This window comes from Scardinius erythrophthalmus (assembly GCF_964197995.2).
Source record: "Scardinius erythrophthalmus genome assembly, chromosome: 8".
Taxonomy (NCBI): Eukaryota; Metazoa; Chordata; class Actinopteri; order Cypriniformes; family Leuciscidae; genus Scardinius; species Scardinius erythrophthalmus.
The window spans coordinates 12,768,150-12,783,475 of record NC_138228.1 but is presented as its reverse complement, the minus strand read 5'-3'; the positions used below and the strand labels follow the sequence as shown (position 1 = coordinate 12,783,475).

Sequence of the window (15,326 nt, the reverse complement as noted above, 5' to 3'; positions counted from 1 at the left end):
CACATGCAGGAATACAAACAAACGCAAGCATGCACACACACTGACATCCACACGCACAGACACACACCCATACACACACATACAAATCCACATGCACAGACACACACACACACACAAACACACACGCGCACACATGTACGCACACATACATACACGCACAGACACACACACACACACACACAGACACACATACACAAACACACACAAACACACACACACATACAGACAGACATGCACATACTATTACTTTTTTTAGGTATATACATAAACACGCAATACAGCCAAATTACTCCACATCATTTATTTTTGTGGAAAGCCAGTGCAGGCCTGAGCGGCGGTCATATTTTGTACCGCGATGCGGTACATCTAGTTTTATATATATTGGAATAAATGTATGTCCAGAGTACATTGACAGAGAATGACTTTCCCCACTAGATGGAGCCGGCAGCTTGGAACAAAAAAGGTTTTTCAGTGGGGTTCAGGTCTGGAGATTTGGCATGAGAGGGTCTTGATCTGGTGGTCCTCCATCCACACCTTTATTGGCCTGGCTGTGTGTGGCATTGTCCTGCGGGAACACTGTCATGTGATCAGATGGATGGTCACAAGCCATCAAACAAAGCCAAGCTGCATGAATTGTTGTATTAGGAGTGACATAAAGTCACCCAACAGCAATATGAAAGGCTGGTAGACTGTAAAAAAAATAAATAAATAATAATAATATATATATATATATATATATATATATATATATATATATATATACATATATATATAATTTTATATAGTTGTTTTACCTTTAAAAAAAAGGTAAGTTTCCTGGTTGGCTTAACATATTGAGTTCATTGAAATACATTTTTTTAGGTAATACTATGGAGATTGGTTTAATCAACAGAAACTCAAGATATTATGTTATCTGAACCACATTAATTATCTAAGCTGATTTGACAAAAGAATAAAAGTTTTGATAACAAATCATGAAAATAAAGGCGTGTGAAATCTGTGATTGGAAATCAGGGTTATTCAAAAACATGGCATCCTTTTTGTTATTTTGACCAGTTGTCATTTTCTGCAAAGAAATGCTCTAAATGACAGTATTTGAAATTTGAAAGAAAAGTTGTCAGTAGTTTATAGAATTAATACTAAAACAAAAGTTTTACTCAAACACATACAGTTAGGGGTGGGAATCACCAGAGGCACCACGATACGATATTATCCCGATACTTGGGTCACGATACGATATTATTGCGATTTTAAACATATTGCGATATTCTGCAATATATTGCAATTTATTACCTTTTTCCAAATTCAAATTATGTCCGCAAAGGAAAACTGTCAACATCTGTTTGTTCATGTCACATCAATTTTAATAATCTCCGTTAATAATCTGCGTTAATAATCTGTTACACAGAACTTTATTATATTAAATATTAATCAAAAATGATTCATACCTTCACAAAATCCAAACATTCAGTGTAAGAGTAAAACAATGACATAACATTATTTATAGTAAGTTTATTTGATTCACATCTTATTTAGAGTTTTGACCTCGACAACCCAAATGCATTTACCGCAAACAGTGACAGTCTAAACTAAAAGATTGTTTTGGTTAAATCGGTTCAAAGAAGTAGTTCGCGAATCGGACGTGTCATTAGCGGACTTGTACAACGCGTGTGATTATCCCGACAGTCAGGACATCGCACAAGATTTGTCAACACAGAAAACATTTCATCATTGGATTTTGTTTTGTTTATTGAAAGTGTTTTTCATGTCAGCTGAATGTGCGGAACGCTTTTCAGAGAAGATAAGGCAACGTAAAAGTTTTTCTTCTATTTTTTTTTTGCACAACACCCAGCAGTAATTCAGGGAAAAAATACCCGAATGCTGCACGTGAAACTTCGGTCTTCCGATCTTTTACCATCGTGTCAATTCTCAATTGATTTTGATTAATATGCGCGAGGGAGCGAGAGTGAGAGAGAGCAAGACAGTTCGAAGACGGCGAGGGTGCGCGCGCGACCGGGGCTCTCTCTCTCTGCTCGTTCTTTCATGCGCATTATCGCAAGCGCAGCAGTCATGTACATCACTCACCGATCAAATAAGGCTTTGGCGAGACAAAACATTGCTTTTGAGAGAGACGCGTGAGTGACAGAGAGACGGAGGGAGAGCAGGGAAAGGAAATGCAGCTGAATGAATATGCTGCGTGTTTTAAATTGCGTAAAAAATTTTTTTATAACCAAACGCAATATGTGGCCGGTGTTGATTCTGTGGCGCACCGCCACGAATTAGTCTATGCGTGGGATTTCTTTCTCTGATGCTGCCATGTTTATTTTATCTACGTCCTCCTGCGCTGACAGTCAACCCGACAGTCACCCCGCTGACCTCACCAGAAAACAAACAGCACCATCTAGTGGACTGAATGAGCAATTGATTTTTAGCATTCTACTACCAAAGTTAAATTCTCATGTGTAATTTAAATAATAAAAGATCGATACTTGGCGCCCGTGTATCGATACAGTATTGCCACCGAAAATATCGCGATACTATGCAGTATCGATTTTTTCCCCCACCCCTACATACAGTACCCGTCAAAAGTTTGGAAACATTACTATTTTTAATGTTTTTGAAAGAAGTCTCTTATGCTCATCAAGCCTGCAGTTAAAAAAAAAAAAAAAAAAAAACTAATATTACGAAATATTGTTACAATTTAAAATAATGGTTCTCTTTTTAATATATTTTAAAATGTAATTTATTTTTGTGATGCGAAGCTGAATTTTCATCAGCAAGTACTCCAGTCTTTGGTGTCTTATGATCCTTCAGAAATCATTCTAATATGATGATTTGATACTCAGTTATTATCAATGATGGAAACAGTTGTGCTGTTTAATATATTTTTTTGGAATACTTTTTTCAGGATTCATTGATGAGTAAAACGTTAACAGCATTTATTCATAAAAACAGCATTTATTCAAAATAAAAACATTTCTAACAATATAAATCGTTACCATCACCTTTTATCAATTTAACGCATCCTTGTTGAATTAAAGTACCAATTTCTTTAAAAAAAAAATTGTATTGTTCCCAAACTTTTGAAAGATAGAAATCTTTTGTAACAATATACACTACCGTATACTGTTACAAAAGATTTCTATTCTAAATAAATACAGTTCTTTTTAACTTTTTATTCATCAAATAATCCTGAAAAAAGTATCTCAGGTTATAAAAAAAATATTAAGCAGCACAACTGTTTCCAACATTGATCATAAATCAGCATATTAGAATGATTTCTGAAGGATCATAAGACACCAAAGACTGGAGTACTTGCTGATGAAAATTCAGCTTTGCATCACAAAAATAAATTACATTTTAAAGTATATTAAAAAAGAGAACCATTATTTTAAATTGTAACAATATTTCATAATATTACTGTTTTTTTTTTTTTTTAACTGCAGGCTTGATGAGCATAAGAGGCTTCTTTCAAAAACATTAAAAATAGTAATGTTTCCAAACTTTTGACTGGTACTGTACATATAAATAGTAAATCTCTGTATGCATGCATGTATGTAAATGCAATAATTTGTGGACCCCACTGTATATTTTTTATATTTTAATGTTAAATTGACACTTTATATTGGAGTAAAAATGTTCTCACCCTAAATAAAAGGTTAATAGAGCTTCAATAAATCCAAAATGGCTACAATGTCATACCAATTTAGGATAAACATATTATATATTAATAAATAAATTTTTCTGAATTCATTTGTTTAAACTTTTTAATCCACAATGTTCACATTGACATCTGTAAAAATGATCTCTTTTTTCTGGACACCACTCTGATTAGGAGAGATTGCACAGAGGACAGCGGCACGCTTCAGCATGACCTCAGCATGGAATATTTACCACCTTAATATTCCAGCATGCAGAGTCAAGGGCAGGAAATTATAGACTTTAATTGCATGTGTCATCTATTTTCATAATTTCCCTGAGTTATGCCCCATAAAATCAATGTGTAACATTTGCTAATAATACCCACTGTCACATTTCAAATGAAAAAGAGCTATTTATACCCTCGCTTATTAACCTCCTATGTGTTCGGGTATAACTCAAAGTGTCATTTGTAGGATAAAGCAGCCATCCGGTCGGCGCCGTACACTAGGAGTGGACAAAGAATGGAGAACAAAAGAGAGAGGCGGAAAATCTGGAGATGTGGAAACATCAGAACAGCGATAAATCCGAATGAAACCTGCCCAAAAATGTCATGCATAAATTCATTTTAATATCAGCTCTAATCAAGCTCAAAAACATCATTATTTTGATTTCACAGAGAAGCCTGTGTGAAATTTAATAGCTCACCATTAAAGAAATCATAAAGTCCACCGTGTAAACAGCAGATGCCACAAGGCAATATGTAATGTAACTTCATTATAGATTCCAGTAAAGTCTTTAGCCTAATCATTAAAACGCACAAAATTATCTCAAAATGCAGCCCAGAGGCCAAAATATTGGGAAATGCTTGCAAATGAGATTTGGCAGCATACGGGTAAACATTCATTGATCTGAATATTTATCTGCATAATGCATATACCTCCGAGAGGTATTTTACATTGTTCATTATGAGAGAATCTGATGAGGAATTTCAAAAGCAACATAAATTTATTGGCACATCATGTCTGTATATGACATTACAACTAATGACTCACAATGGCAAAATGTGCATTTACAATGTAGTAAAGTCGAGAAATTACATTTTCTCTGAGCACAATATGGGTTGACATTTATTTGGAAAGAATCACTTCCACGACATAAACAGAACCTTCAATCATTTATCCTTTTCATATAAATAAATAAATGTATTCATACAGAAAACAAAGGAAACCACTGTTAATATTAGATTTAGCACTTACAATCTTAATCAAGGAAGCCTGTTTCTGCCATGAAATAAAAACTTCATTGTCATTGTGACTTTTCATCTCACAATTCAGACTTTTTTCTCTATAAACTCAAATTGTGATAAATAAAGTCAAAATTCTGTGTAAAAAACTTGCAATTCTGAAGAAGAAAGTCTGAATTTCGAGATAAGTCGGGCTTGCCAGATGTTAGCTCAAAATTGCAAAATATAAATATAACAAAGTAATTGCAAATTCCGAGCAAAAAGTCAGAATTGAGGGATATTAACTAGAAAAAAATTATGCGAAATTTTTGCTTGGAATTTTAGCAAATTAAGTCAGAATTATGTGTTAAAACGTGCAATTAGGATTTTTTTCATAATTAAAAAACACAATTCTGACTTTATTTGTTGCAATTCTGAGCAAAAAGTCAGAATTGAGGGATATTAACTAGAAAAAAAATTATGAGAAATAAACTCGGAATTGCAATAAATAAAATCAGAATTTTGTGTTAAAAACGTGCACACAGTTCTACGCAATTCCGAGTTTATATATCACAATTCTGACTTTTTGCTTGGAATTCTAGCAAATTAATTATGTGTTAAAAACGTGCAATTAGGATTTTTTTCACAATTAAAAAACACAATTCTGACCTGATTTGTCGCAATTCTGAGCAAAAAATCAGAATTGAGGGATATTAACTAGAAAAAAATTATGAGAAATAAACTCGGAATTGCAATAAATAAAATCAGAATTTTGTGTTAAAAACGTGCACACAGTTCTACGCAATTCCGAGTTTATATATCACAATTCTGACTTTTTGCTTGGAATTCTAGCAAATTAAGTCAGAATTATGTGTTAAAACGTGCAATTAGGATTTTTTTCACAATTAAAAAACACAATTCTGACTTTATTTGTCGCAATTCTGAGCAAAAAGTCAGAATTGAGGGATATTAACTAGAAAAAAATTATGAGAAATAAGCTTGGAATTGCAATAAATAAAATCAGAATTTTGTGTTAAAAACGTGCACACAGTTCTACGCAATTTCGAGTTTATATATCACAATTCTGACTTTTTGCTTGGAATTCTAGCAAATTAAGTCAGAATTATGTGTTAAAACGTGCAATTAGGATTTTTTTCACAATTAAAAAACAATTCTGACTTTATTTGTCGCAATTCTGAGCAAAAAGTCAGAATTGAGGGATATTAACTAGAAAAAAATTATGAGAAATAAACTCGGAATTGCAATAAATAAAATCAGAATTTTGTGTTAAAAACGTGCACACAGTTCTACGCAATTCTGAGTTTATATATCACAATTCTGACTTTTTGCTTGGAATTCTAGCAAATTAAGTCAGAATTATGTGTTAAAACGTGCAATTAGGATTTTTTTCATAATTAAAAAACATAATTCTGACTTGATTTGTCGCAATTCTGAGCAAAAAGTTAGAATTGAGGGATATTAACTAGAAAAAAAATTATGAGAAATAAGCTTGGAATTGCAATAAATAAATCAGAATTTTGTGTTAAAAACGTGCACACAGTTCTACGCAATTCCGAGTTTATATATCACAATTCTGACTTTTTGCTTGGAATTCTAGCAAATTAAGTCAGAATTATGTGTTAAAACGTGCAATTAGGATTTTTTTCACAATTAAAAAACACAATTCTGACTTTATTTGTCGCAATTCTGAGCAAAAAGTCAGAATTGAGGGATATTAACTAGAAAAAAATTATGAGAAATAAACTCGGAATTGCAATAAATAAAATCAGAATTTTGTGTTAAAAACGTGCACACAGTTCTACGCAATTCCGAGTTTATATATCACAATTCTGACTTTTTGCTTGGAATTCTAGCAAATTAAGTCAGAATTGTGTGTTAAAACGTGCAATTAGGATTTTTTTCACAATTAAAAAACACAATTCTGACTTTATTTGTCGCAATTTTGAGCAAAAAGTCAGAATTGAGGGATATTAACTAGAAAAAAAATTATGAGAAATAAGCTTGGAATTGCAATAAATAAAATCAGAATTTTGTGTTAAAAACGTGCACACAGTTCTACGCAATTCCGAGTTTATATATCACAATTCTGACTTTTTGCTTGGAATTCTAGCAAATTAAGTCAGAATTATGTGTTAAAACGTGCAATTAGGATTTTTTTCACAATTAAAAAACAATTCTGACTTGATTTGTCGCAATTCTGAGCAAAATGTCAGAATTGAGGGATATTAACTAGAAAAAAATTATGAGAAATAAACTCGGAATTGAAATAAATAAAATCAGAATTTTGTGTTAAAAACGTGCACACAGTTCTACGCAATTCTGAGTTTATATATCACAATTCTGACTTTTTGCTTGGAATTCTAGCAAATTAAGTCAGAATTATGTGTTAAAATGTGCAATTAGGATTTTTTTCACAATTAAAAAACACAATTCTGACTTGATTTGTCGCAATTCTGAGCAAAATGTCAGAATTGAGGAATATTAACTAGAAAACAATTATGAGAAATAAACTTGGAATTGCAAGAAAATGTCAGAATTGTGTTAAAAACTTGAAGTTGAGTGAAATGAAGTCAGAATTGAGATTAAAAGTCACAATTACCTTTTTATTTTTTTTATTCTGTGGTGGAAACGGGCTTCCATATTTAATCTTCGGTTCGCAGTGGAGCTACTGGATTAAACAGTGGCCTCTCTCGCCTAAGACCCAGCTTCCCGTAGCTCATCTCGAAGTCCTTTTTGGTGCCGTTGAGGACTTCAAGGCTGCCAGTGCGTACGTCATAACCAAAAGAGTGCAGTTTCTGAATGCGATATTGAACTATCTGCGTTGTCAGTTCTATCACTGTGGGAGTCTCCATGATCTGCTCCATACTTACTCCAGCGGTGAGGAGTCCATTGAAGCGATCAGCTAGTATAGGCACAGAATAGTATAACAAGGCTGGACACTGAAGTACGACCTCCCTAAACTCTGCTTCTGTGCATTCCAGGGTCTCCTGTGAGTAGCTGAGGGTGAGTCTCATGCTTTCAGGGTTCAGCTCAGTAACAAAACCCCTCAGTTTGGAAAGCAGCCGCAAGAGCTCATTGCTGGTGAAGCCCCTGTCGCGCAAGAACGTCAAGTTTTCACGCAGGACCTCGGGGGGCTTCAGAAGCACGTAGGGATTCTGAGTGAGCAGCTTCTGCAACCAGATCTTCAGATTGTCCTCCCTCCCACCCAAGTCCAAATAGGTCTTCTGCAGGGTCTGGATCATCTCCTCGTTTTGCTTCATAGGTCGGCTGAAGCTCTGAGGGGCGCTGGCCATGAGCTTGCTAATGACGCGCTTGTTAAGATGCAGCGTTTGGAAATACACAATGTTGGCCTTCTGGTTGTCGTGATCAGAGGACGAGGAGAAAAACGAGGCAGGGAATTTTTCAATGATTGCGACCAGATCCTTCTGGCTGGCGCACACAGACATCCACAGCTTTTTCTGCGCCTCCATTTGCTCAGGTTTGCAGAGAATGGCCTCAGGATGGAGCTCCAAAACACGGGCGATGACAGGCCCGCTAGCCCCCATGTCCCTCAGCAGGGCGGCAGTCTCGCTCACGTATACGGGGCTCTGCCGCAACACCCAACCCTTCACCTTCCGGACTTTACTGATGTCTACGGACAAGTCGTACAAGGCGTCTACGGTAACCAGGTTCTCTTCATGAGCGATCGAGGAGTTGGGCCTTGTGAGGAGTGAAGTTGTTACTTGAGCCCGCTGGCAGTAGAGAGACAGTGATGTCGTGACTAATCGCAACATGTTTGCGCAATCTAAAGGTCTGTGGGTAGGACCGTTGGGTAATTGAGTGACATGCCTGAAATAATTGGAAAAACATTTCAGAAAGTCTCAAACTATTTGAATAAAACACTTCCTCATTCCTATGTACTTAAGCAAAGCTGATATCATATGCACAATCTTGGGAGTTTAATGAACAGAATGAGAATTCAGACATTACAAACCATCTACCCATAGGATGTTATTTTGAAGATGCACTTGATACACATGCCCTGGAACTCATTTAATTATTGCCAGCTGATATTAACTAGCTTTCTATCTGGTAACACCCGCAAAATGCTAATATTACGAAAAAGCCAAGGTTTTTTATAACAACACCTCTGTAAGATAATTTACTTATGATAACTAGATATTAGCTTTGGAGAAAACTGGGAAGTTACACAACAACCATTGTTAGATGTGCAAACAGAAAAAGTTACACAGTTATATGGTTCCTTTATAATGAGATCAAGACATATTTTTCTTGAGATTTAAAAGAAAAACACTAGATACCTTAAGGACCAGGACCCAATAGCTTTTGAATTTGAAAGAGACGAAACTATTAACCCTCATGTTCTGTTTAGGGTCTTTCAGGCATTTAAAGAAACCTTTTAAAATTTTGTGAGCAATCTATGTGCTGGTGTACAGAAAGAAACTTGACAAAATAAACTTTTAGAAGATATTCTCATAAAAAATATCTTGGCTTCTAGGGAGACAGTAGAGAATATCAATGACTCAACTTGTACTAAGGGGCACTTTTGTTCAATGAAATGTATTCTAAAATGATAATAGCATACTTGAAATGTCCAACATGAAAAATATTTGCAGTCTAAGAGAGCATTTTTATGTCAAGATTTTCCTTCGTACATACCAATACATACATTCCATCAAATGTGTGGATTAATTGATATTTTTTTTATATTTTTGAAACAAAAGTCTCTTGTGCCCACCAAGGTTGCATTTATTTGAAATATAGATTTTTATAAATGTCTTTACTGTCACTTGAGTGATCAATTTAATGTGTCCTTGATGAATAAAATATTGTTGTTGTTTTTTTTTTTACTTTTAAATGGTTGTGTATCAGTTTCCACTAAATTATGAAGCAGCAACAACTGTTTTCAACACTCATAATAATAACAATAATAATAATAATTTCTCTTGAGAACCAAAATTATTTCTGAAGGATCATGTGACACTGAAGACTGGAGTAATGATGCTGAAAATTCAGCTTTGCCATCACAGGAATAATTTACATTTTAAAAAATAGTTTAAATTAAAGATTAAAATTAAAATCTTACATTGCAATAATATTTCAAAATATTACTGTTTTTTAATAAAAATAAATGCATCATTGGTGAGCATTTTATAAACATTATGTAACTAAATGTGAGCAGAGAGAGAGAATATATATAGTAAAGGAATGAAAAAGGTAAGACATGCAATTTTGTTATTATAATTATTGTGTGATTATAATCATATAAGTGTGATTATTACACTTTTATCAAACACAAACAAGTCAAACTCAACAGAACACGAGGGGGGGGGGGGGGGGTGTTATGTTACAAAACAGAAGTCGTGACATTGAAATAAAGAAACCAACTCCATAGTCTAATACGGCTTGCATGTATTAGTCGCAATAATATCACATCTGAAACGTGCTCATACAGTAAATTAGACTGATCATTATTACCTCTGTACTGTAGTGACAGCGATCACATCTTCAGTAAGATAGGAGCACCTCTTGTTCTTGTTGTGAGTGTGTCAGTGTGACGGCCATACGGTCTGAGCACAACAGCGCCACCCTCAGTGCGGGAGACATTTTTATTTTACAGATTTTGGAAACGAGCACAGCGGAAAGAAATACGAATTCCCCATTCACCTAAACTACAAAATAGTCAAAACTGGCACTAATATAATTTGAACATTTATGAATGCCAGCCAAACTATTTCAAGCAAATAGATAGCCTAATTCTGATATATTTTTTACAACATCCTTTAAGGGACTGTGTGTTTTCTAAAATGGAAACGTTGCTTAAAATGGCATCAGGGACTGAGTTCTATAATCAGCACAGAAAGCAATTTGTTTGAAAGGCAGTGGAGAGTGAGTCACAGTTGGAGCTTAATCACAATGCTGGATCATGCCTGCCTACTCAAACTGTTCACTCAGCCCACCCTTGAAGTCTCTACAATCTGGCGACTAGCAAAGAGCTTGCGTTCACACGGCCCCCACGGACTACAGGTAGGCCTAACTGTACAAGGCACAGGTTAAGACAAAGAATTTTCAATGTTTTGAAGGATAGGCAATTACTAATTTTTCTCACGTTTAAATCTCTGGGTCCCACTTTATATTAAGTGGCGTTAAGTACTATGTACTTACATAAAAAAATAAGTACAATGTACTTATTGTGTTCATGTTGTATTGTAAAACACTTTTGCTGCTATTGAGGTGTGATACGGGTAAGGTTAGGGACAGGTGTGGTGGATTGGGTAGTGTTAAGGGTGAGTTAAGGTGTAGGGTCAACTGTGTAATTACAAATGTAATTACATAAATTAATTACAGCTGTAATTACATGCAGGAATTTTTAAAATGTAAGTACAATGTAAAAACATGTAGTTACACAATAAGTACATTGTATCAAATTATTAATTTCAATGCAAGTACATAGTACTTATAAAGCCACTTAATATAAAGTGGGACCAATCTCTGTCTCTCAAAAAGAAACGTTTTTGAGAAACCATATTTCAAACATAATTTTGGGGGCATACTGGTCACACATAAGGTCGGAAACGGAAGTTTCGATAGTCTTTTCTTCCCTATTTGTGTGACAGATGAATTGGCTTCTCAAGCAAGAAAAAATTTAATTGATTAAAATGTCAAATTGATTTTGCCCAACAGGAATTGGGACTTGTTGAGCCAGTAAACACTCATCAGAGAAAAGATTAGAAGAGATGAGCTGCAAGAGTGAGGGGAAGTTATTTTGATTAAAGATTATGAAGGTAGCCTACATGAATTTAAAAAATGATATGATGGGATACATCATTTATAATAAATACTGCAGTAAAAGAAAAGTCATGGTGACTAAGTTCCAAATAAAACGACTTAAAACTTGACTTGAGTAATTAATTATAAAACAATCGATTAGACATTAGATTTACTGATTTACTATGCCAGATATGTGTATGTTGCAATATGTTGTAAGTACAAGAGTGAATGTTTTTCCTTGTATGCAAACAATCAGGTTCTTTCAGAACATTGCTGAAATGGTTGACTGAAGCTGTGACTGTGAAAAGATGTTCAGTTTCCATTGAGAATGAACTAATAGACTGAATTGCTTTATTTATTTTTTAACACAGCGCATTTTCTCAGTTATGCTTCATTAGTAATGTGGTAGAAAGCCTTGTAGTTTCTCTTGGAATTTACTCAAAGACACAAGATAGTCTAAAGAGAGAGAATACAAACTTGTTTATCTATGCTATGCTTCAAATTTTCTTGATTCATGAGATAAAACCTTCAACAACTGCTCACAAGATTAAAAGACGAACCTTGAATGGAAAGATAAATGATAACCATGTGCTCTGGGTTATAAGGGAGTATGAGGAAAGCAAAGCAAGAAAATCTGCACCTGAGAAACGAAAGAAGAAAAAAAAAACTCCTAAGAAAGATAACATCCCAATGTGGGTGGATCTTAATGCCAAACTTTAGAAACAGGTTACTCAGATTACTGAGTATGTGGAAGGCAACAGGCAGAAAGCACTCTCACGGATGGACAAAGTAGAACAGGATGATCCAAACGAGGAACATTGTGATACTTCTTGCTTTGCTGTTGGTGAGTACTCTCGCCGAAGAAGACCCAGAGCCCATTTTTAAAAAGCTTGGTGGGGTACTGGAGATGGGTTTTTGCTTTGGTGATGACATTGCCGTGTACAGACTGACTGCTGGAAAAAGGGAGCTATTGGGTCAGTACTCAAAACCCTTAATTTCACCACCTGATGCCTTTAATGGTCGGATCAATACCACCAAAGAATATGAAGGGCTGCTTGGTCTGAAGATCACAAATCTTCAGTTCTCTGACTCTGGAACCTACATCAGAGAGTGTTGGAGCAGTGACACTATGGAAAATTATCGTAAATACTATCTCTACGTGTGCAACGAGGAGTTCGACTCACAGGATATTTTACTGACGGCTGGAACAGGTGCAGATCTGGTATGTAATGTGGGTTCCAGAAAACACAGTACAGTAAAATGGTACAGAGAAGCGCACAACATTTCTTTGTTCATGGATACTCAGATTTCTTTGGAGCCATTACAAGCAGAGTTTAAAAGCCTTATCCGGGTGCATGACAAAGGGTCATCTTTACACGTTTCAGATGAGTTAATTCAGGACAGGCCTCGTTTTTACTGCCTGGTTATGGAGAGAGAGCAATGCAGGAGTTTCCAAACCATAGGACTACCAGAAGATCCTGAGATGAAGAGTGTTTATCGTTCTGTAGGGGAGAACGTAGTCCTTACGTGTTCAGTAAACCACCTCAGACAGAATCACTGGAATACACCCTTTGGACAAGTTAACTCAACTGCACCGTTACGCCTCAAAAGAAAAACCGAGAATCAGATATCCGTGTCGACAAGCATGAATTCAGAAGACTATTCCCTAGTAATTCACTCTCTCACCACAGAACATTCAGGGAGCTATAAATGTTTCTCTACATTTCTCGTTGAAGAGTATGCTGTGAGTGTGTGCCCCTTGCTTGAGTCAACCCATATTTCATTTTCTGCAGGAGATAAGAAGGTCCTCCTCCAATGTGACTTCATGTCTTTACCAGAAATTAGCGATAAAGTCGAGTACATTAGCGTTCTGTGGTATCGAAACACTGGTGAGCAGGACATCCTAATAATGGACTCGGGGGATCCTTCTTTAACTCTACCTAAAGACCTTCAGGGTCGGTTAAAGTTCTCACAGATTAATTCCTCTCTCATCTTTACTGATCCAAAAGTGGAGGACAATGGGATGTACTGGTGCGTGGTGCTGCTAGATAATGATGAGGGATATGATGATGACAAGGATACTGAATTCAGTTATGATGGTGGTGATGAAGAGGATGAGGGGAAACTCCATCCATTGGTGATGGAGGAAGAATACATAGACATGTGTCTCTTTATGCAAGTCACCAATCTAAAATTTCAGTCAACTCGTAGACTGCATGAACCTGAACCTCAACCTGAACCTGAACCTGAACCTGAGACTAGCCTGACAAAGTATATTGTGTGTGCAGGGTTTGGAGTACTATTAGCACTGGCTTTTTTGGTTGGTATTGTAGTGGTTATAAAAATGAGAAAGAAAAGATCTGCATCTGTTCAAGGAAGAGGTCTTGAACTATGTGAAGAGGAAGGAAGAGCACTTAAATCCACAAAGACGTAGAGTATGAGGTCACTACTCTTGATCCTTCCACTGCTTTATTTTACACAATCATTTGTGCATTATTTTCATGAAAAATGTAAGTGGGAAAATTAGGGGAAACTACTCAATGTAAAGGTATAGTACACCAACAAATGACAGTTCAAACAAAAATCTTTCTGTCGTCATTTACTCACACTTATGACATTCCAAACCCGTATGACTTTCTTTTTCTGTTTCCCCCACATAATAAAAGTCAACGGTATCCAAAACTTTTTGGTAAACCATGCAGCATTCTTCAAAATATCTACTTTTTTGTTCCACAGAAGAACATGCATGCATGTTTGGAACAACATCATAGTGAGTAAATGATGGAATTTTTTTCAGTAGACTATACCTTTATGGTACAATTTCACCTTTGTCTTTCACCTCATCATCAACCAACCTGAAGGAGGGAAAGCATATTTGTAAGAATTACTCAAAAGTGTGTTCAAGTGCTGCAAAAGGGTGTTCAATTTCAAAATTGGAACACATTTGACAATTAATCTTCTTGTAAATGCTGAAATGAATGAGTCTCAGGCATGAGGGTAATGTAAAACAGCTACTGAAACACGTGACATTTTCTTGTGCAATGAAGACAGGACCGGCTGGTTTGTTTCCCTGTCAAATCTTGAGCACACAGTAAGCAAATGGCGCTTTAAAAATAAACACACCATAAAGCCTGCATCAAAGCTCATTTCATAGGAAGACAAACATATGGGTCTTAAAGTGATAGTTCACACAAAAATGAAAAATCATTTACTCACCCTCATTCCAACCATGTATGACTTTTTTACATATATATATTTTTTTAAATATTTGTATATTCTTTTTTAAATATCTTCTTTTTTGTCCTGCAGAACATTGTGAGGGTGAGTAAATGATGACTAAATGATCATTTTTGGTGAACAGTTGCTTTGACTATATGCTTTATAAAGCATGTATGCATTTATTGTTCAAAATGGCATCACGTCTGATCTTTTAGTACTACTGAACTGCAACCGTTAGAACATCATCTCTCCCATGACAGAGATCTTGGTAATGATAAACAATAGATGTGCAAACACATCCGTAAACATTTTAATTCTCCTCCTCACTGGGGACGTGTAGTACATTTCCTGTTCTAATTTCTCTTCGGTTTCCATTAATGTGTCAACAGAGTTTGAATCTACTGCTGGATGTCATATCCTAGTCTAACAGCTGGCTGTGTAAACAGCGGCA

General features: G+C 35.5%; 1 protein-coding gene across 4 annotated transcripts; it reads right to left on the bottom strand.

The window, feature by feature from the left end:
* Positions 1 to 288: 288 nt before the first annotated feature.
* mterf2 (mitochondrial transcription termination factor 2) lies at positions 289 to 10,441 on the bottom strand. 4 transcript variants are annotated; one of them, XM_081372122.1, is made up of 3 exons: positions 10,364 to 10,441; positions 7,485 to 8,713; positions 289 to 576 (listed from the first exon to the last, which is right to left on the bottom strand). In XM_081372122.1, exon 2 carries the CDS (start codon positions 8,656 to 8,658, stop codon positions 7,528 to 7,530), a length of 1,131 nt encoding a protein of 376 aa, XP_081228248.1. In that variant the 5' UTR covers positions 8,659 to 8,713; positions 10,364 to 10,441; the 3' UTR covers positions 289 to 576; positions 7,485 to 7,527. The 4 variants fall into 4 exon arrangements, 3 of the variants coding, with proteins under 3 accessions (XP_081228248.1, XP_081228247.1, XP_081228246.1); XM_081372121.1 differs by having other exon boundaries at positions 289 to 565; XR_014030618.1 differs by lacking the exon at positions 289 to 576 and adding an exon at positions 4,632 to 5,356 and having other exon boundaries at positions 7,397 to 8,713.
* Positions 10,442 to 15,326: the final 4,885 nt, after the last annotated feature.

What these genes read in the sequence shown, in the direction of transcription:
- mterf2 (XM_081372122.1), bottom strand. Translation starts at nt 8,658, where the DNA reads ATGTTGCGATTAGTCACGACATCACTGTCTCTCTACTGCCAGCGGGCT.